The sequence below is a fragment of the Xenia sp. Carnegie-2017 genome, unplaced genomic scaffold, assembly GCF_021976095.1.
Source record: "Xenia sp. Carnegie-2017 unplaced genomic scaffold, XeniaSp_v1 HiC_scaffold_2, whole genome shotgun sequence".
NCBI classification, from domain to species: Eukaryota; Metazoa; Cnidaria; class Anthozoa; order Malacalcyonacea; family Xeniidae; genus Xenia; species Xenia sp. Carnegie-2017.
This window is the reverse complement of record NW_025813482.1, coordinates 6741620-6764257: the sequence shown is the minus strand read 5'-3', so window position 1 is coordinate 6764257 and position 22638 is coordinate 6741620. Positions and strand designations below refer to the sequence as shown.

At 34.4% G+C, this 22638-nt stretch overlaps 2 protein-coding genes and 2 long non-coding RNA genes across 4 annotated transcripts in view; 2 read left to right on the top strand and 2 right to left on the bottom strand.

The window, feature by feature from the left end:
- Positions 1-257: 257 nt before the first annotated feature.
- On the bottom strand, positions 258-1693 carry LOC124440837. The gene is made up of 2 exons (XR_006946776.1): positions 1414-1693; positions 258-481 (listed from the first exon to the last, which is right to left on the bottom strand). It is a non-coding gene; the product is annotated as an uncharacterized LOC124440837 (long non-coding RNA).
- Positions 1694-2210: 517 nt separating this feature from the next.
- On the top strand, positions 2211-5010 carry LOC124440840. The gene is made up of 2 exons (XR_006946779.1): positions 2211-2962; positions 4433-5010. It is a non-coding gene; the product is annotated as an uncharacterized LOC124440840 (long non-coding RNA).
- Positions 5011-5416: 406 nt separating this feature from the next.
- Positions 5417-7200, bottom strand: LOC124440836 (exosome complex component RRP41-like). Its single transcript, XM_046991278.1, has 2 exons — positions 6826-7200; positions 5417-6406 (listed from the first exon to the last, which is right to left on the bottom strand). The coding sequence occupies exons 1-2, from the start codon at positions 7198-7200 to the stop codon at positions 6047-6049; spliced, it is 735 nt and encodes a 244-aa protein (XP_046847234.1). The 3' UTR covers positions 5417-6046.
- A 25-nt stretch (positions 7201-7225) lies between these two features.
- The window catches only part of LOC124440835 (peroxisomal carnitine O-octanoyltransferase-like), a 30838-nt gene continuing 15425 nt past the window's right edge, over positions 7226-22638 (top strand). Inside the window, exons 1-8 of the mRNA XM_046991277.1 lie at positions 7226-7473; positions 8901-9025; positions 16799-16980; positions 17666-17787; positions 18067-18175; positions 18560-18653; positions 18747-18860; positions 20445-20546. Of these exons, the coding sequence (XP_046847233.1) occupies positions 7362-7473; positions 8901-9025; positions 16799-16980; positions 17666-17787; positions 18067-18175; positions 18560-18653; positions 18747-18860; positions 20445-20546 (960 nt within the window). The 5' untranslated portion in view covers positions 7226-7361. The remainder of the gene's footprint in view (positions 7474-8900; positions 9026-16798; positions 16981-17665; positions 17788-18066; positions 18176-18559; positions 18654-18746; positions 18861-20444; positions 20547-22638) is intronic.

Sequence of the window (22638 nt, the reverse complement as noted above, 5' to 3'; positions counted from 1 at the left end):
GTTGAGACAAACATCTATTTTGCTATTGGTCTTCGATTTTGAGTTATTGTCTAATGGTATGGGAATAAGACTAAACGAATCAGAATCCAAACTTTCATGGAGTTTTTTACGTATCAAATCTTCGCTCAGCGAAGTTGCCAGCAGTAACAAGTTCAAATTGTTTTTCTGCAAATTTTCAAGTAACTTCATCGAGATCTTGTGTAGGTTTTGATTCCGTACTTTCTGTACTTTCGTCGCTTTCTATAACGCTATTTTGATTTTCACCTAACGCTGAACAATAAATTGATTCAAGTAAACTTTTAGGATTGTTGTCGTGTTCTTTGTAACTAAACTGCAGCAAATCATTAACATATTGCATTTCTTCTTCCCCGACTGTACTATTATCTTGAATACCAAGCAACTCTTCGTTCATTAAGACATTCCTGCCAAACCCATGTAGAACATTGGGTTGATTGTCAAATATACTATCTTCCATAATTTACTAAATAAAAAAGACATTTGACGTGTTAAAATTTTGAATGTTCCTTTACACCCTAGCATGTTTGTAATGTTAAAGTTAAATTCTTTGTGACACTCTCCAGTAAACTTTATTTATATTTGACAAACGCAAGGAGCTTCAGTCCAGGGAAGCATCATGTAAAGATACTAGCAAAGATTTACACAAACTTTTTTAGCTGTGTCTGTCAGATGATAAAGCTCAAACAGTCTAACTTTGCTTACTTGCATACATGCCTATATCTACTCGATAATATTTGCAATATTTCTCATTTTCGCAGCTACGTTTGCAACTTTAAATCCAAACATAACCTTACAGCGCTGTTAGCGCATAATCAAATGTTGAAGCTTGCACAAACCAAAGCTCATATGCTGACAGAAGTGGTTTGAACTTTTAAATAATAATTATAAATTTCTTTCCTCTTGAAAGTAGTAACAAGACCGATGCAAATCGATTTAAATTCTAATTTTTGAACGTAGAAATGACTCAATAGACCACAATTTTAATATGGTTTTGTCTATTTAGGTGTTTTTGTAACCAATTTAGCTATTAAAGTGCATATCTCACAATTTTTTTTATATTTTTATATAAATTTCAGTAAATTTCTCAAATTGCAATATCAGCTCAAACTAACAAGTCTGCATATAGAACAAAACTGCCTAGTTTATGTTTAAATAAGCGTTCGATATAAAAAATAATTGAGTGTAAAAACCATAAATGTTCATGCACATATAAATATCTTTTAACAATAACGATAAAAGCGTGTAAATGCCCCGTGAATTTATTGCTCGAATGGTAATGCGCTACACATACTAAACGCAAGGGTGCTTATAGCCATTTAAAGTCAATTGCCATAAGCATCATACACAACCAAAACATTAAAAAACAACGTAAATGAAATTTCAAAATATACTTACGCTCAGTGTGTTTATTAAAATTTTCTCGGAAGAGTTAACCATAAAGGTCTCTCGGTCACCGGTCTCTTAGGAAGGTAATGTAAAACTTGCCACTTGTATCAATGTTTCTAGAGCAATGGTATAGCTCTCTAAGGTAGGCGAAAAATGGACGGTGTTTCTTGTTTGTGTGCTAAGCGATAATAGACAAAAACTTACTCATATCCGCTCCATAAGGTAACTTTAAAGTGTGGACGGGCCATTAAAAAACACATGCATTTTTGTACAGTTTAAGTCACGCGGACTGTACACGTGCTGGACACGAATAAATCAAACATGCATGCATTATTCAAAAGATATCAATACTTAATTTTCTTACTTATATCTATTCTCATGCTCTTGTTTTGTTGTTTTGTATAATACTGTCCTGTGGAATAATAACTTGCAACCTCCTATCGTATTGGCAATGATTCTGAATGGAGTCAAAACATCAGTAATTTAATAACTGAGTCTTGTTTTCTATTCGATATAATTTATATCTTCAGTTTGGAAGATGTCTTTGTATGAGTATTTTTCATCGTAAATTTTCTGAAATTGATTTTTTTATTACAAAATCCTTAAATGTAATAATTATCTGCTCAGTAAGAATTTTCTTTAATTTTAAAGTAAAATGTTTTTCCATCACGATGAATACTGAAAATGATTGCAGCTTGATCTTATTTAACCTGCTTGAGAACACTGAAGAGGCTGTGTGATTAAAATTTCAACAGGGCTGAATTATGCAGCTTGCTTGGAAAATTTCCTCGAGAATAGCTATTAAGGCAATATATGTTCTGCAAAGCGATATATAACTCACTTTTTTCATAGTAATTGTTGTATCTTTTAGATTTGACAAAAAATTGTTAACAAAGATTCACTTTATAAATTGATAGCCACATTAAACTTGTAGACCCACATTAATTATAATATTTGTATATTTGTATAAAAAGTAGTAAACAATGAGGCAAGTGTACATGTCTTGAATTACATCATGATTTTTAATCATGACACAGCCTTGCAAAGTAGTTAAAATACCAAAATATTTACACATTTTATCTTATGATTTACAAATTTATTTTTTAATCAATATAGAAAGGCTTTAAACGATGCCAATCATTTGAAGCAATGGTACGGGAACGATCGATGAACCGAGTTTTTTTCGATTTAAAATTTATTCATATTCATCGTAGAAAAGTTTACCCTCTACGTTGGCAAAGCCTGTGAACAATCAGACATGAGTTATGGCACTGTGGTGATAGTAACGTGTATAGTCGTGGTGGGAGCGTCCTGTGATGAAACACGTGCATCTTATGTATTTCATTGCAGGGCCGGCTTTCTTCTGGCACTTTCGACTGGAAAATAATAACTATATTTTTGATCGCTTAATCCAAGTATGAAAGTTGTAACGTGTTTTCAAACACATAACATTTTTATTTAAATTACACGGAACAGCAAGGCACGTTATGGTTTTGAAAAATAACAAGGAAAACTGTCATTGGTGGTTACATAAGAACTGATCAATAGACTGATTTTGGTATGCATTATTTCTTTAACTCTGTCCGAATGTTGTGCCAAGAGTCAAGACTAGATGGACTTTGCCCTAATGATAGATAAAACCTTTCTAACTGTTTAAATCTCGATTCGTTGAAGTCTGAAAATGAAAGCAGTATTTATTAATGTTGACTTTACGAATTAGGAACTTTAGCATAGGAATAGGATAGTATGATCGATTAATTTTCCTGATAACGGGCATAATAATGTGGACAAACGTTACTTGAAATATGAGACGTTTCATGACAGGAGTATCAAATAAACTCATTTTATACATGCAAGGTTTAAACCATGACTAAAAGTTGCGTCATAGATTATGAGTTCACTGTGAATAATGTTATTTCAATAACGTATTTCAGTAAAGTACATTTGTACATGTTCTAGAAAAATATAATTTAAAAAATAAACTAGGAATCTCAAGGAATAAATTATCGCGATGTTCATGATGTCTTATTCATTCCAAAGGTTATCCGGTCACCGCCGCTTGTGATGTTACGTAAGATTGATTTACGAGGACGCGGTTCACAATAATATTACAATAACACGTCTCACTGAGAGAAAATTTCGCTGAGTAATGCTGACTGAGTAACTTCAAGGTTCAATTGTGTAGTAAAACAGTAAATGTGTTAAACCTATATATCTCTCTATTATATAATAATTTCATTAATTTATCTTAAAGTATTCACTATATCAAAACGATTGGTTAGATTAAAGCTCAATGCCATGGTTTGAAAATAACGCGTGAAAACGAGTTGCAATTACTATAATTGGCAAGAATATAAATTACTATTTACCAATTCACAAAAATGATAGTAATAAATTATGGCAAATTGGAAATTTTTTATGATATAAGTTACTATATACGGCAGTGTTTGCAATAATTTATTAGCAGTTCGTTAAAATATAATTTTAACAAAAATCTCCTCCCTTGTGCGAGTGTGTGACATTTTAATTAGAAGTAAATGGTAAATTTAAATGATCTAAAACGGCTGTTTATGAACGGCTTACGTCTGAAAAAGCGCTCTTTCTTAACATTCAGAAGTTGATCAGTCAACTGAGTCAAGGATAAAGGGAATACGTATGAGCTGTAGAGTGTTCGATCACAACTATTGCCTAAAAGTAGTTATCAAATTTGTCAACTATCTTATTACCGCTGCACCAATGTTAGAATGTGGACTAAAGAGCACCAACAGCTTTTGAAATCTTTCCAAGATCGCTGTCCGCAGCTGAAAAAAATATTCTCAACGAGGCAGAGATACATAAGCACAGTATTTTGGGATAAAAATAAACTTCCACAAATATGTATACATAGTCAATATTTTACCATAATGACTTAAATTAAGTCACTGCATTGCGTAATTCACCATGAAAAAATGACGCCATAAATGGCTCTGCAGCTCGAATTCAGTGTCCGACATGAAGTAAAATGGCACTTGTCATTTTCACTTTTCAGACGAAGAATCATGAAAAAAGAACTGGTATGGATTTGTAGTGATTTGGCAGTGTTGTTGACAGTTTCTGGAAGACTACTTCATGTGTTCAACAGGTATCCTGTCGATTTATCAGATCCTCATAAGAAATATAAATACAATATGTTACTGGATACCTTTGGATACAATAAAAACAAGACATTCATCTTCAAAAAGATTATCAGGCTTGACAACATTAGCTTCTGGCAAACGTAGTATGGTAGATGTTATGTTTTGTTGAATAGTAAAATAATAGCGGATCAATGGCATAAAAAAATAGTTTCATCACTTTCACGTACGTTGGTACTTAATTCTGGAATCTTATTCGAAACCAAATACAGGAGAGGCAATATTATCCATGGTGAGCTTTCGGACTAAAATGCCTCTCGTGTTTTCTAAAAAGTGTAGTATTTTCTAGCTTGTAGTTAATGTTATATTCAAATTTCTATTCATAAAAACTTCTAAAGTCATGTAAATAATTTCAATTTTTCTATAGTATATCACTGTTATTCTTGGATAACAATAGCGTGTGTAAATAAAGTTCCTTCATTTATTTTTCATACATTCAGATATAGCATTCATTCAGAAAAAGATTTAAGACTCCATTCAGTTTTTCGATGTGCTTAAGTACTTTAGGCTAAGTCGAACAATTGTGATATAGAGAGAATTTTTACTGTTCCGTTCTACTTTACAACGACGACAATAGATAAATGCTAAAGGCACGGCGTCTGACTGATAATTGCGAGGGCAAATGTTCATACATGAATGTTGTACTTTTTCAGTTCCTTTTATAAATCAATTGTGATTAGATACAGATTATAAATAAATTAATATCATCCCCCCTCCCTCCCAATTATCAATCTTCGCGGTCAGAGTGGATGGCAAAAAATTCCAAAATAAAGTTTGCCAGTTGTAGAAAACAAACAAACCATGAACGTTGTGTTTCTTTACACAGATTAGTGACTCACTTAAAACAAGTTTTGTTGCTTTAATTAACTTATATTATCATTCAAAATGAGGTAACTAACTAAAAACTACTTTCCAGTTTTCATATTTCAAAAACGTTCTATGATTTTTTAGAGTATCCCTTACACAACTTTGAATACAAATGCAATGTATAGTAAAGCCTATGACTAGTGATATTTTGCATACTTAAACAGGGCTCAAAATAATGGTGAACGAACAATGATCAGCCAAAAATGCTTATTGACCAGAATTCCTTTTACTTTGCCGGTCATTTTCAACATTTCCACATTCTCCACAGCACTTATAAATCGGTTTTTCTTTCAATGCTACTTTGAAATATTGAACATCAACTTTTGCTGGTTTTGCTCAAAAACCGTGTTTGGTTTTGTTCTGGGTGAACTTGGACAGATGGCTCAAAATTGATTTCGTTTTCATAAAGTGTTCAGATTTAATGTTTGGCACTTTGGCCCATCCATCAACACCTAAATTGTTTTGTGTGTAAGCCAAATTTGCCTTATGAGAGGATTCCCTTAAAACACGATAGTGAGGCGAAGACTGTCAAATAATAAATGGATTGGTCTATGGTGGATTTAGCAGCAAATTTATGTTCAACCAAAGGTTGTTTTTTTATCTCAGGTATACATGGCAGCTAAAGATTCTTTTGCAAATTCATGAACATGTCTTCGCAAAAGTGCATAGACATCTTTGCAGCCCTGTTTAGCAAGGTCAATGACTTTTTCTAAATTATCTTCATGTAACTTTGAATCAAGCCTGAACAGCACAATTTTATCTGTTTTAGGTAAAATTGCCATGGTCAACTGAGGAGCACTTGTTGATTCTTCAATATAGTTAACATCCAAAAGGGGCGAATCATCAATCAAGCTTACGGCACATGAACAAACATAATCTTTCATAGGAATGCCAGCATCTAGCAAAGCAAGAGTTGCAGCATTTATACAAGCACTGTATGTTCCACCATCTGCTTGTAGGATCTAAAATATGTAAATGATAGATGTATATTTATTTCATTTTCTGCAAGATACATATTCTCAACTGTTAAACACCTTGAAAAACGACTAGGTTACAATGCATTTCAATGTAAGACAATCTCAAGTTAAGCAACAAGTTTTGAAATTTTGAGTGCTTGCAAAAATGTTTAAAAATGTGTAAAGATTCACATCAGATTTGATTTTCATGTATTTTGGAATAAGTTTAATAAGTAAATAGTTTAATTTCAATAATGTAGCTCAAAGAAAACATCTCAGTTATAATGAACGAAATACTATAATAAAATGCAAAACAATATATACACAAACAGATACAAAATTGTGCTATTATTCATACTTTTCAAGTACCGAACAAGTAAGAGTAAAGATCTCTGAATAACATGTTGGATTGTGGAAAAACGTACCTGAACAAAAATGTCAATTTGTGATCTTGGATATAATGAGGTCATAATACATGATTCGAAAGTTCGTCTAATTGCCATTGATATTTCTAAAGACTTTCTATCTCCTTTAGCTCTAGTCTTTCTCTCAGAAGTACTAAATGTTGCCATGCTAAACTCGCAGTTCAATAAAACTTTGTCATGAAGTGCCTTCGCTTTGTTTGTGACCTCGTGTGGACCATACACTGCTGCCAAGGTTTTTGTGTTTCCCATTTCAACGTAGGCTGATCCATCAGCCTGTCCAAAAACACCCATACGACACACAAAACGACGCAATTCACCTGGTCGACGGCCATCCAACCGAAATCCTTCTGGTGAGAGAATTTCAAGTCCAGCCATGATAAAAGCAATAAAGACACTGCCAGACGGCAATGAGCAATGTTTTACTTCATGTAATCATGTGTTGGTGTTGGTGTTGTTGTCTACCATTAAAATATGCATATCAGACTAAAATCTATAAAATGATTGATAAAGATAACTTGTCTACATGGCAGTGATCAATGCCTATAATGTCTAGAAGAATTGCTGGAAAGACTTTTCAGTACGAAGATAAATTGCCAAGTTTGCCGGTACCAAAGATTGAAGAAACTTGTGCTAAATATCTTGACTCTGGTGGGTTGAAAAATATCAATATTCACTCTTTATACTTGTAACATTGTTGTTGATGTGATATTATCATTACAAACATTTCAGAATACAAGATTATGACAATTTACATGTTTAAGGCTAAATTTCCTAGTTTGTTGCAGTTTAAAAAGTGTTTGTAGGTTATAATTCGTTTTTGTAGGTTATAATTTGTTTATACATTTTTATATTGTATTTATGGCGCTGAGTTCCAGTCTAGGTTATAGGTTCAACCACAAACTGTTGGAAGTAATCAAAACAAAAATTTGCGTGATAAGTTTTATAAACATCAAATAGAATTAAAATAGCTTAAAACCATAGAATTAATGAATTTAAAAGGTGGTGTATGTTTTAGATTTTCTCCATTTGTAATGTATTTTTGACAATTTTACAGGTTTTATATGAATTTACTTGTCATTTTTGTACTTTGCTCCCCATTGTTATCTTTCAAATTTTTAATATGTTATTGCAAATCTGAAGAAACATTAAGGTCAATCACTGAATCATAACAAAAAAATAACAATACTACCAAATCCCAAACTGTAGAAGTATGAAAGAGATTTTTGAAATACAAACTACCCATGCTAAGGCACCTCACGATCTGAACATATGTCTTATAATGAGCCAATAATTCCAAATAATTTACATAAATTTATCAAACTAATAAAATAAATTAAATCATTACAAAAAAAACCATTGCAGTCAATTTTGATGATTCACATGTCATTGTCTAGGTACACAACAATTTAGCATTAAACATAGCACAATGACTTATATCAATATTAATGGTTCCTTAGATAATATTTATCTCTTGGTTTGCTCAGCTAATTATTTTTTCCTCAGCTTGCTTGGTATTTCCAAATTCAGCATCTTTGTACCGATATAATTACAATTCTTTTCACTGAACATTGGATATGTAACCTGGCTCACCAGAATAATTTTTTCTCAGGGTTCAGCAAAGCAGATTTCTCCTTGCATCTTATTTGGCATCTTCAAATTTAACATCTTTCTATAAACACAATCACAATCCTTTCATTGTACATTGGACATGTAACCTGACCTCTAGCTTTGTCTTTAAACCATCAACTGTATTAAGCAACTGAAATTCTCCACCTTTATCTTTTTTTGTAATCTCACTGCCCCCAACAACACACATGTATTCTTTCCTTGGCTAATCCTCCATATTCAATAGCAGCATGCTGATCATATTTGCCCACTTCTGCTCTAGCTTTTCCTACTCTTTGCATCTTTTTATTTTATGACTCACCACTGTAGATATGATCTCAGAAAAAAACTATCGAAAGAAAAGCATGATTGACATATTTTGAATGATATATTAATGTTGTAGCTTATGTTCATTTAATTTTTGTTGATTTGTGTTCGATTCTTTCATAATGATTCCATTTTTTTCATAGTGAGACCATGTGTGAGTGATGAGGAATTTGCAGTTGCCCAGAGAAATGTTAAAGAATTTTGTCGAGTAGTGGGACCTGATCTACAGAAAAAACTGGAAGAAAGGGCATCTCAGTCCAAAAACTGGGTATGTTAACTGCACATTGTATGCTGTATGAATTAAAAATTGTCAATTTTTAGCGGAATCTTGTAGTTGCAGAGTTAAGAATTGAAAGACTGTGTGCAGAGATAATAATTTTTTTGGCTAAAAAATTTGTGTCTTGTATGTATTTTGTGTTTCCATTACTATCTGGGTAACATTTGGGACATTTGAAGTCACTAACTTAATGTTTTTTTTTACGAAGAAATAATGGAGTAGCTTGGAAGCATGTTTTAGTCCATTTATTTAAATTTAAGAATACTAGCATCATTCATTTTTTTTGGTATTCTTTATTTTTACCGTGAGTGAATACACATAAATTGGTAGCTTTAGCAGCGTGGAACAGGACTAAATAAACATTCTGGCTTCACTACAGAATTGTCCCTGCTATCATCAATAATATTTTGCTTCACTACAGAACTGTCACTGCTATCATCAATAATATTTTGCCTCACTACAGAACTGTCACTGCTATCATCAATAATATTTTGCTTCACTAGAGAATTGTCACTGCTATCATCAATAATATTTTGCTTCACTAGAGAACTGTCACTGCTATCATCAATAATATTTTGCTTCACTACAGAATTATCACTGCTATCATCAATAATATTTTGCCTCACTACAGAACTGTCACTGCTATCATCAATAATATTTTGCCTCACTACAGAACTGTCACTGCTATCATCAATAATATTTTGCTTCACTACAGAATTGTCACTGCTATCATCAATAATATTTTGCTTCACTAGAGAATTGTCACTGCTATCATCAATAATATTTTGCTTCACTACAGAATTGTCACTGCTATCATCAATAATATTTTGCTTCACTACAGAATTGTCACTGCTATCATCAATAATATTTTGCTTCACTACAGAATTGTCACTGCTATCATCAATAATATTTTGCTTCACTACAGAATTGTCACTGCTATCATCAATAATATTTTGCTTCACTACAGAATTGTCACTGCTATCATCAATAATATTTTGCTTCACTACAGAATTGTCACTGCTATCATCAATAATATTTTGCTTCACTACAGAATTGTCACTGTTATCATCAATAATATTTTGCTCTACTTTAACGCTACGCCTTTATTTTTCGAATAGACACAACAAAAACGAGAGCCAAACAAATAGCTTTAAGATGAATTTGTGAGAGCTTTTACCTCATTTCAGCTTGCTTTTACAAAAAAAGTTTTGAACGTTTATTTGAAGATTCAAATGTTCATTTGGATACTAACCTGACTCTTTATACACAATATACACACTTAACTCACCATGCAAGCAATACCCATTTTACAGGTTATACACACTCCACTAGCTAACACATTATACATGCTACACATACTATACTGACTATACTCACCATACAAGCAATATCCATTTTACAGACTATACACACTCCACTAGCTAACACATTATACATGCTACACACACTGTAGTGACTATACTCACCATACAAGCAATACCCATTTTACAGACTATACACACTCCACTAGCTAACACATTATACATGTTACACATACTGTAGTGACTATACTCACCATGCAAGCAATACCCATTTTACAGACTATACACACTCCACTAGCTAACACATTATACATGTTACACACACTGTAGTGACTATACTCACCATGCAAGCAATACCCATTTTACAGACTATAGACACTCCACTAGCTAACACATTATACATGTTACACACACTGTAGTGACTATACTCACCATACAAGCAATACCCATTTTACAGACTATACACACACTCCACTAGCTAACACATTATACATGCTGCACACACTATGCTGACTATACTCACCATACATGCAATACCCATTTTACAGACTATACACACTCCACTAGCTAACACATTATACATGCTACACACACTATACTGACTATACTCACCATACAAGCAATACCCATTTTACAGACTATACACACTCCACTAGCTAACACATTATACATGCTACACACACTATACTGACTATACTCACCATACAAGCAATACCCATTTTACAGACTATACACACTCCACTAGCTAACACATTATACATGCTACACACACTATGCTGACTATACTCACCATACAAGCAATACCCATTTTACAGGTTATACACACTCCACTAGCTAACACATTATACATGCTACACACACTGTAGTGACTATACTCACCATGCAAGCAATACCCATTTTACAGACTATACACACTCCACTAGCTAACATATTATACATGCTACACACACTATAGTGACTATACTCACCATACAAGCAATATCCATTTTACAGACTATACACACTCCACTAGCTAACACATTATACATGCTACACACACTATACTGACTATACTCACCATACAAGCAATACCCATTTTACAGACTATACACACTCCACTAGCTAACACATTATACATGCTACACACACTATACTGACTATACTCACCTTACAAGCAATACCCATTTTACAGACTATACACACTCCACTAGCTAACACATTATACATGCTACACACACTGTAGTGACTATACTCACCATGCAAGCAATACCCATTTTACAGACTATACACACTCCACTAGCTAACATATTATACATGTTACACACTATACTGACTATACTCACCATACAAGCAATACCCATTTTACAGACTATACACACTCCACTAGCTAACACATTATACATGCTACACACACTATACTGACTATACTCACCATACAAGCAATATCCATTTTACAGACTGTACACACTCCACTAGCTAACACATTATACATGTTACACACACTATACTGACTATACTCACCATACAAGCATTACCCATTTTACAGACTACACACACTCCACTAGCTAACACATTATACATGTTACACACACTATAGTGACTATACTCACCATACAAGCAATATCCATTTTACAGACTATACACACTCCACTAGCTAACACATTATACATGTTACACACACTATACTGACTATACTCACCATACAAGCATTACCCATTTTACAGACTATACACACTCCACTAGCTAACACATTATACATGCTACACACACTATACTGACTATACTCACCATACATGCAATACCCATTTTACAGACTATACACACTCCACTAGCTAACACATTATACATGCTGCACACACTATACTGACTATACTCACCATACAAGCAATACCCATTTTACAGACTATACACACTCCACTAGCTAACACATTATACATGCTACACACACTATGCTGACTATACTCACCATACAAGCAATACCCATTTTACAGGTTATACACACTCCACTAGCTAACACATTATACATGCTACACTTACTATAGTGACTATACTCACCATGCAAGCAATATCCATTTTACAGACTATACACACTCCACTAGCTAACACATTATACATGTTACACACACTATAGTGACTATACTCACCATACAAGCAATACCCATTTTACAGACTATACACACTCCACTAGCTAACACATTATACATGTTACACACACTATACTGACTATACTCACCATACAAGCATTACCCATTTTACAGACTATACACACTCCACTAGCTAACACATTATACATGCTACACACACTATACTGACTATACTCACCATACAAGCAATACCCACTTTACAGACTATACACACTCCACTAGCTAACACATTATACATGTTACACACACTATACTGACTATACTCACTGACCAATAAACAGTTGGATTTACAAACGGCATTTGATCAAGCTCGAGCTTGGGATTTGGCACAAAAATCATTGGAGACATACAATTCGAATCCCTTCACAAGCGCTGCTGTTACGGCATCTAACGGACATGACGAAAATAATGAAGAAGGACTAAGCGAGAGGTATTTAGCCTCCACTTCACGTTCCGCTAAGTGCTTCTTTTGTGGTAATAAGCAACATCCCCGGTCATTATGCCCTGCGAAAGAAGCTATTTGTAATAAATGTAAAAAAAGAGGGCACTACCAAAGAGTTTGCCGTTCTTCAGCAGTAGTCTCTAATTTAACGCAATCAGCTTACATAACTCTAGCTGCAATGGGGGAGTCATTGCTAAGTTCATGTATTGACATTCGTTTAAAAGAAAGAACTGTTACAGCTCTGGTAGATTCAGGAAGTATTCATTGCTTCATACATCCTGATTTGGTTGAGCAACTCTCATTGACAGTTCATCAGACCAAAGAAAAAGTTACGATGGCTACATGTAATTATTCCACAAAAATGCAAGGATATTGTCTTAGTGATATAACGTTAAAAGGCCGGTTGTATTCTCAGGTTAAGCTATATATTCTGCCCAATCTGTGTACTCATGTTATTCTAGGGCAAACTTGGCAAGCCCTGCACGAAAGTGTCACTATCCAGTACGGTGGTTCTGCCCCTCCTTTGAAACTTTGCAGTTTAACAGCTTTGAACCTAGACCCCCCACTCTTGTTCCAACATTTAACAGAGGGTTGTAAACCGATAGCTATTAAATCAAGGAAATATAGCCGAGAAGACAAAGAATTTATTACAACTGAAGTACAAAGGCTTCTAGATGAAGGTATAATTGAACCGAGTGAATCACCGAGGAGAGCACAAGTGGTCGTAACTAGAAACGATCGACAAAAAAAAAGATTAGTGATTGACAATTCGCAAACTATAAATAGATTCACACACCTGAATGCTTATCCTTTGCCTAGAATAGATGATATCGTCTCTAAAATCGCTCAGTACAAAGTTTTCAGCACCGTTGATTTGAAAAGTGCGTATCACCAAGTCCCAATTCAAAAAGAAGAAAAGAAATATACTGCTTTCGAAGCTAACCAGCGTTTGTACCAATTCCGTCGAGTACCATTTGGAGTAACAAATGGAGCAGCAGCTTTCCAAAGAATGATGGACAACTTTATCGCTAAAGAATGTCTAGAAGACACGTTTGTGTATCTTGACAACATCACGATTTGTGGCCGGGACCAAGCCCAGCATGACATAAATCTCGAAAAGTTCCTTCAAGCAGCTAGAAAGCGAAATTTGACGTTTAATCAAGACAAATGCTCCTTCTCAACAACCAGTATTTGCATCCTCGGTAGTATAATCGCTAATGGAGAAATAAAGCCGGACCCGGCACGATTGCGAGTTACCTGTCCCCCGTGATTTAAAAGAACAGAAACGGATTGTGGGTCTCTTTTCCTACTATTCTCAATGGATCAAAGACTTTGCAGCAAAAGTAAGACCACTGACACAGAGTACTGTATTTCCAATGGTAGGCGATGCTCTTACTTCGTTTAATCTACTTAAGTCCGATGTCGAAAAATCTGTGGTCCAAGCTGTTGACGAAGCACAGCCCTTTCAGGTGGAAACAGACGCTTCCGAGTTTGCTCTTTCAGCCACTCTCAACCAAAACGGTCGCCCAGTTGCGTTCTTTTCGAGGACGTTAAGCGGATCAGAACTTAAGCACGCTTCAGTGGAGAAAGAAGCAGCGGCTATTGTAGAAGCCGTGAGGAAGTGGAGACACTACCTTACGGGTAAGGTAGTGTCTCCACTTAAAAAGAGCAAAATTAAGAACGATAAGATAATGAGATGGAGGATGGAACTATCCACTTATGATTTTGATATAATCTACAGAGCAGGAGAAGAGAATGTACCAGCGGATACATTTTCTAGGATAAGAGCAATGAGCATGACCTCCGATAAGCTGATAGAGCTTCATGAATCTTTGTGTCACCCAGGAATAACGCGGATGGCACATTTTGTTAAAAACCGTAATCTCCCTTTCTCTATGGATGAAATTAAGCTCATGACACAGTCCTGCAAGATATGCAGGGAAAGTAAACCTCAATATTACAAAGCAGAAAATTTCCATTTAGTAAAAGCGACTCAACCCTTCGAGAGACTTAGTTTGGACTTCAGAGGACCATTGCCGACGATTAATCATAATAAGTTTCTTCTTACTATAATAGATGAATATTCTAGATTTCCTTTTGCTTTCGCTTGTAAAGACGTTAGCGCGGAGTCAATTATAAGTTGTCTCTGCGAATTGTTTTCGATTTTCGGTATGCCTGCTTACATACATTCGGATAGAGGTTCTGGCTTTATGAGTGCAAAAGTTAACGACTTTCTCCTCCAGAAAGGAATCTCGTCAAGCCGAACCACACCATATAACCCAGAAGGGAACGGCCAAGTAGAACGTTTGAACGGCACTCTATGGAAGACTATTTCCCTCGCGATGAAGACGCGAGGACTACCGGTCAGCTGCTGGCAAGAAGTTTTGCATGATGCTCTTCATTCCATCAGATCTCTGTTGTGCACTGCTACTAATGTAACACCGCATGAACGCCTCTTTATTCACCAACGAAGATCGACGAGTGGAACTTCCATACCAACGTGGCTATCCAAACCTGGACTGGTACTGTTGAAGCGTCAAGTAAAACAATCTAAGTATGATCCATCCGTCGATGAAGTAGAGCTAATCGAAGCAAATCCTCAGTATGCGCATGTAAAATTTCCTGATGGAAGAGAAGATACCGTAGCCACTAAGTTCCTCGCTCCACAAGCTGAGGAAAAAGAGAAGTTATGCGAGAAACCGCTACCACTATCGCCTTATAAAGATAATACTGTAGACGACCCACGTCAATCTCCTTTGGCCACAAAAGACGCTAGGAAACTAAATAATAGTTCGCCAAAGAAGGAAAGAGAAGGGAACTCACTACTAGAGGATCCCGCTCTACCTGATCAGTCGTCTTCACAACAGACACTACCGTTACGCCGCTCGCAGAGAGAAAAGAAACAACCCGACCGCCTGACATATACATGACATTAAACTAAAAGAAAAAAAGACAATCGGGCAGGACCAGTCTAATTTAGATTATTTAGTATAGATTATATAGTTATTTCAAATAGGAGAGGGTGATTGTAGTGATTATTACATGAAGTGCACCCACCTTAGTAACCGCGCCTAGTTTAAGATAATTACTTATAAAGAGACATTTTGTAAATTTTAATTTAGTGTTGAGCAAAGCCTTATTTTGAAAGGTTGTCCTTTGGTGTTTACTTGAATTCAAACTTCTGCTCTTTATAAGTAATTATCTTAAACTAGGCGCGGTTACTAAGGTGGGTATACTTCATGTAATAATCACTACAACATGCTACACACACTATACTGACTATACACACCATACAAGCATTACCCATTTTACAGACTATACACACTCCACTAGCTAACACATTATACATGTTACACACACTATACTGACTATACTCACCATACAAGCAATACCCATTTTACAGACTATACACACACTCCACTAGCTAACACATTATACATGCTACACATACTATACTGACTATACTCACCATACGAGTAATACCCATTTTACAGACTATACACACTCCACTAGCTAACACATTATACATGTTACACATACTATAGTGACTATACTCACCATCTATTCTTACTCTACTGGTCAACACATTATTCAGGCTTTCTGTAAGACATATTTATCATTTTAGCGTACATATTTGAAGCATCAAAGAATCGTAATCCTCGTAATATATTGATAGTAGTGGCGAAAACAGCCCGACTATTTACTTCTACGATGCAAAGTTTTCAGCAAAATTATTATTCATTTCTTTGGAAAATTAATTCCATTTATTGTTTTTTCAGTGATTAAATACAAAAAGATTTGCATTGTAGGAGTAAAAAATGGGCTTTCTTCCCTACTGATTGATAGCCTGCGTACTTTTAATTCACTGATTTTGTCAACTTTTCTTTCATATTTTTAGGTTGAAAAATGGTGGGAGATGTATAGATATCTAAAGCCTCGATATCCCATAGCACCCTTAGTTAACACGTGTGGTTCAGTAAATACCTTTGAAGACATCTGGCCACCATTGGAAGGTTCACAGATTAGCCGTTCTGCTATTATTTTATATTTTTTTCTGAAACAATGGACTTTACTGTATAGGTATTTAGTATTTTATCTTTTTATTTATCTAGAAAAAATTATACAATGCTCGAATTAACGGTGTGCAATGTGCAATTTGCACATCGTTTTAGCTAAAATGAAAACAATTGCACATCACTTTTTCAAACGATGTGCAAAAATCAGCGGTTTTAACGAAAAACACTGTCGTAAATCATATGAATTTGTTCACGCTTAAAAATATTAATTTAGCAATTAGCGCTATATAATAATTAACGTAGTATCGATTTGATTATGCCTCTAAAGAAACACTTTTGTCAAAAAATTGCACATCTTTTTTTCTGAACTAATTCGCACGCTATTATATTTCCAAAATTTTGTGGATTTTAGTTTTCACACACTCCACACACCTCCAAACACAAGCCTCTGTAAATATGTCCACTTTCCATTAATAATAACCTCGTTCCCTCACAATGAGAAGTTTTTGTCATGTTAGCAAACGTTTTATTATTATATATATTCATTTTTCTGTTTTGATTAACTTGTTCATTAACAGCACAAACGATTGCAATTGTATAACCTCCCCCCGTCCAGCACATAATCTGTTTTTTGTAAATGCCAAAGAATACTTCCGAACGTATTTCGGCGAAGGTTTATAATTGGAGGTTGACGATACTTTTCACCGTTCAATTGAACTATTTTTGTAAGCTCGTATTCTATTATGTAGACAGGAATTTCCTATTGATGGTAAACATGACCCCATAAGTATGTCACAGTACTACAATATCGTTTCATGGTGTCGGATACCTCAAAATGATGCTGACTGTTATGTTGCATATTTTAAACCTGGTATGGAGCTATTTGATTTTTCTGTTTCGTTTTTACTTGTTTTAAATGTAGAATCATTTTGTTTGTTATCATGTAATGATGTTATTATCTGCATGTGGAATTGTCATATGTTACCATGCTCATAGAAGGGAGATTAGATAAAGGAATTATTTGCTGGAGTTGATATGTATTTACGTAGAAAGTTATGCATTTGCAAAAATAAGAAATTTTGATCTTGAAGTATGGTGTGCTGTCACATTAGTGAATCTTTATGCACATTAATGAATGAACATTTTGCAGCTCCAAACCTGTGTAAAACATTTATAACAGTTATGATAAAAGGAAGAATTTACAAATGTGATGTGCTGAATTCAAACTTGGAACCCATTCCTATTCCGGACATGATCACGTGAGTTGATTATAAAAACAAACCGTGATGGCAGGGCAGTCTTATGTTCAGGCTACTTGCTATACACGAGTAAACAAGGCTTCAGATTACTTTGATTTTAACTTAAAAATTATTTTGCAGGAGTAAGAATTGATGCTGATTTTGCCACTTTTGCTTTAAAAAAGTAATTCTTCAGCCTTCAAGTTACATGCTATAACAAAGCAATCTTAAAATTAAGCGCTCAGCGGGTTATATAACGTTATTTTAAAGCAATTTTCGACTCGGCTAATTCATTATCTCTTGTATTGTTTTCTGTGACATTTCAGTCAAATAATTTTTAATTTAAGCTTACATTTAAAGGCAATTGAAAAATGTGTTCTTCATGCAGTTTACTTCTTACTGAAGGCAACTGCGATGGATCGTTGAAGATGTAGGGGGAAAGCCCTATGGTTCTGCTGTTGGAAGTTTGACAAGTCTCAATAGAGATGTATGGGCTAAGGTCAGCGTGCGATTTAATTTGAGCCGAAGAATTAAGCTACAAATTGATAAAACGTTGTCATTCGTACTGTTGTGAAAATTTTATTTTTTGCAGGAACGTGATCATATGCTGTTAATTCATCCCAATAATTCAAGAATATTTACGACAATAGAAGAAAGTCTTTTGACTCTTGTTCTCGATGATAGCAGTCCAAAGCATGTTGACGAGGTTTGATTTTTTCAACTATATTGATTAAACCGCGACAAAATATTAAGAATGACCAAAATTTCAAGGATGTCGGCTTTATTAAAATTTTAGAAAAAATTAAACATGATTCTGTACTAATTCAAACGAGTATAGACAACCTTAAAAGAACACTTAAAACCGCTTGATTCTGCAAGTTGAAATGAAGAAGTAGTTTTATGCATATGTTGACACAAACGAGCAACTGTAGCGTAGACAACCTGCTCCAGCAATGCAAATTTTTCTGTGTTCACTCACTTCAAAAGCAAAAGATTTCTGAAGAGGTGAATATTGACAATCTCTGAGATCTGTACAGCAGAACCTGAACTTGCGGGCAAGTGCAAATGGGAAATGGAGAATATTGTGCATTTTAATAAAATTTACGTATGGTCTTCCTTGCTTATTATTAAGTCATCGTTTCGTTATCCTTACAACTTCAAACAATACAAACAGACTTAATATGATTGACATGCAACCATGAAAATTTAACCATTTCTTTCTTCTATGTATACGTCCCAATCTCCGTATGTCGTCTGAGAACTCTGCTCGTTAAGTTACCCGTGAAATAAATTATTCCAGTGGACATTACCAGTCTTTCTATTTTCGTCACTATGACATATAGGGTTTATAAGAAAACTGAACAGTTTAGAAAACGCCGTTAAAGTCGTTAGCGAGCAATGCAAAAACCTTTGGTGGAAATAGTTAGTTGGACCTCAAATGGTTCATCTAACAGTAAAATTTTTGCAAACAGTAAAATTTTTAGAGTAAAATTGTGTTACCGAGAGGCACTTTAAAAATAGCTTGCGCAAAAACATAACGCAGCTGAAAAGCAATTGGAAAACATAGGGTTAAATTATGGCACATGTTGTTCCAGCTGACAATGTTTTATGAAATTTGACTCAGTGATACGTTGACGAACGTTTAGCTTTCAAATTGCGGATTGTTTTGAATTTTCTTTTTTAAATGCCATCTTGTTATAATCCTCTTCAATTATGCGTAATGTTGAGCTTAAATTGATCCAATTTTGAACGATTGGTGAAGGTTTTACGAAAATGGCAATAAAAAAGGGAAAATGCAAATAGTCCGCAATTTGGATGCCCAGCGTTCGTGCTTGGTTTGGCCAAATTTCCTAGAATGAGATCTCGGAAACACAATTTCCACATGAACCAATGGAAGATCAACTGCCTCTTCAATCAAAGGTTTTTTCAGATCATCCATGCATGACAACAGCGACGCAGCGCAGCGACGTTTTCTTAACCTTCAGTTTTTTTTGATACACCCTGAATAAGGAGGCCATCTAAATCTTAACAACAATATCGGTTATGTGTTGTGATGTGCTTTACCATTGAATCTAAACTCTGCTTCTGCTGCTGCTGCTTTTTGTATCTTTATAAAGTGAATTTTTTATTGTTAAGTCAAAGTGTATTTTATTTTACTGCGTATGAGGTGAGTTGGTTCAAGTTGTTTAACGAAAAGTTTCATCAATTTTGTCATACAACTAAAATATTATATTGTATTTATTCTGATATATATATATAGCTACTTAAAAAATTGATTTCATCATTTTAGTTGATGTTAGCTTTGAACTGTGGTGACTTCAAGAACAGATGGTTCGACAAATCCTCCCAATTGATCGTCTTCAAAAATGGCTTAATTGGATTCAATACTGAAGTATGTCAATAATTTTTATCATTACCACGAATGACGATTTAATTATGAAAATTTTGAAGTTCACGCTTATATGCAAATCGTTGAGCCGAAAATAGTCCGAGCGAAATAATTTGTGCGCTTCACATAAAGCATTGGGGTGACACGTATAGGAGCATTCATTTCCGTGTTTCACATAGAGCAAGGAGGCTACTTTGTGTGCTTCACATAGAGCAGGGGGCTACTTTGCGCTTAACTGACTGAGATGGGTTTCATGAGTAATGCTTCGCAATTATGTGTAAATATTAGATTATTCTGGAACAAAGCCTGGGTCGATCTTATCCATGACACGTCATGTTTACCTCGATTTTGCTTAGTCTATTTAACCAAAGCAGTGTTGATAAAGCTCTGTTAGACTCTTGTAGAGAAGCATTTCAGTTTGATGCTTTTTATGCGAAAACGCTCCCATTGTAATAACAAAAACATCTTGGTTTCATAGATATGATGTACTTGTAGTTATATTAATGTTGTGAACTTGACCTTGATGACGAACTGATTAGAAAATAATATAAATATAAGACATTTTCATCCTAATGTTCGCAAATATTTTGAAATTCATCATATGCTTAATGCGCATGCTCTGAGATGTCATTTAGAGTGTCACAACCCCACGACCTTGGGTTCATAATTCTTGTTTTTGTGTAGTTGAATTATTTAGCGTTGAACTAGCTGGAAAATTTTATTTTCGTGAAAAATAGGTATTGTCTTATCTGCTTTTAATATTTCTTTTAAGATTTTTTTAATTTCTTATATCCCATGATGGACAAGATTAAATTTATTGTAAAACGTCCGTTGACATTTTCCTGGTGAGATTTGTTTTGTCTTCCTGGCTAAGTTATACGTAAATCGTAAAAAAGGCCTTTGTTTCTTCTAATTGGTAAACGACTAAACGCTTCAAAAGCCTCTTGTTTATATATTGTCTTTCTTCTTTTATGTTCATCAAATTGATCTATTTTAGTAAGACATCCGTCAAGTTACAAGACAATGTTCAGGCATTGTTTTGTATCATCTTCCTCACTTATAAAGTCACGAAAATAGTTTTTAACAACTAGTCAGAACCAAGAACTTTATAAGCATCAGATTTTCTCACTAACAATAATATCTAGTGTTTGGCAATGGTGACTTCTGATATGACTAGTTGTAAACTGAGTAATATGTAAACAATGCGAATAAAAATGTTGAAGTATAACAAAGTTTTGTTAAGACTACGATAATTCATTAGCCAAACTGACAAATTAAGCTTGCTCTTTACTTCAGTATGAATAAATAAATGGCAACGGACAATAACACATAGGTGTTGTTTTGCAGTTAATATTTTTTGTAAATAACATTTTGACTATGCACTAGAGACTATGCCTCCGACGATTTTGTTCCGATTGTAAATAATATCTGTGTGATATGTAACATTTCGATCACAAAGCACGAATGAATAATTGAGATACAAAATATGACCAAAATATTGCAAGCTAATAACTGGAATCGTAAAATTGCTTTTTGAAACAGCTCTTTAACACACGAAACTTGGCTCTGCCTCACGGAATATTCTCTGGAAGATACATAGTACATTCAAATTTCTTCCGTTTTTGTAGTTCCTTCTCACCCAAATTTTCCCGGCTGTCATGTAAATACCAGGACACTTATGTTGCTATTGATATTTTTCGGTCGTATGTTTATCGTCTATTTGAATCATATTTTCAAACACATTTTGTCCAAAAAAATATAATTGCTTTATTTGTGCCATTTGAATTTGAATTAACTAATAAAATTGGCAATTACAGGCATAATTTGCATTCCTTGATCTCTAAAGCATGCTGAAACATCGAATGCATTTTTAAAGTATTTCATCATTCTTCACAATTCTTCACAGGAAGTCGTTATTTTATCAACAAAATTTAATTTTTGTCTTCCTTTCAATATCTTCCTATGTGATTTTATGTTATACGGAAAACATGGCAATAACTTATCGCTACATTAAGATTATTTTAACATAAAGAGCATTGTTTCATAAAATTACGTTTTGTTTGTTCCTCACATTGTATATAAATTCTTCGCAAAG

What these genes read in the sequence shown, in the direction of transcription:
- LOC124440836 (XM_046991278.1), bottom strand. Translation starts at nt 7,200, where the DNA reads ATGGCTGGACTTGAAATTCTCTCACCAGAAGGATTTCGGTTGGATGGC. An exon ending in AAATTGACATTTTTGTTCAG is followed by an intron (nt 6,407 to 6,825) that starts GTACGTTTTTCC and finishes TACATATTTTAG; the next exon opens with ATCCTACAAGCAGATGGTGG.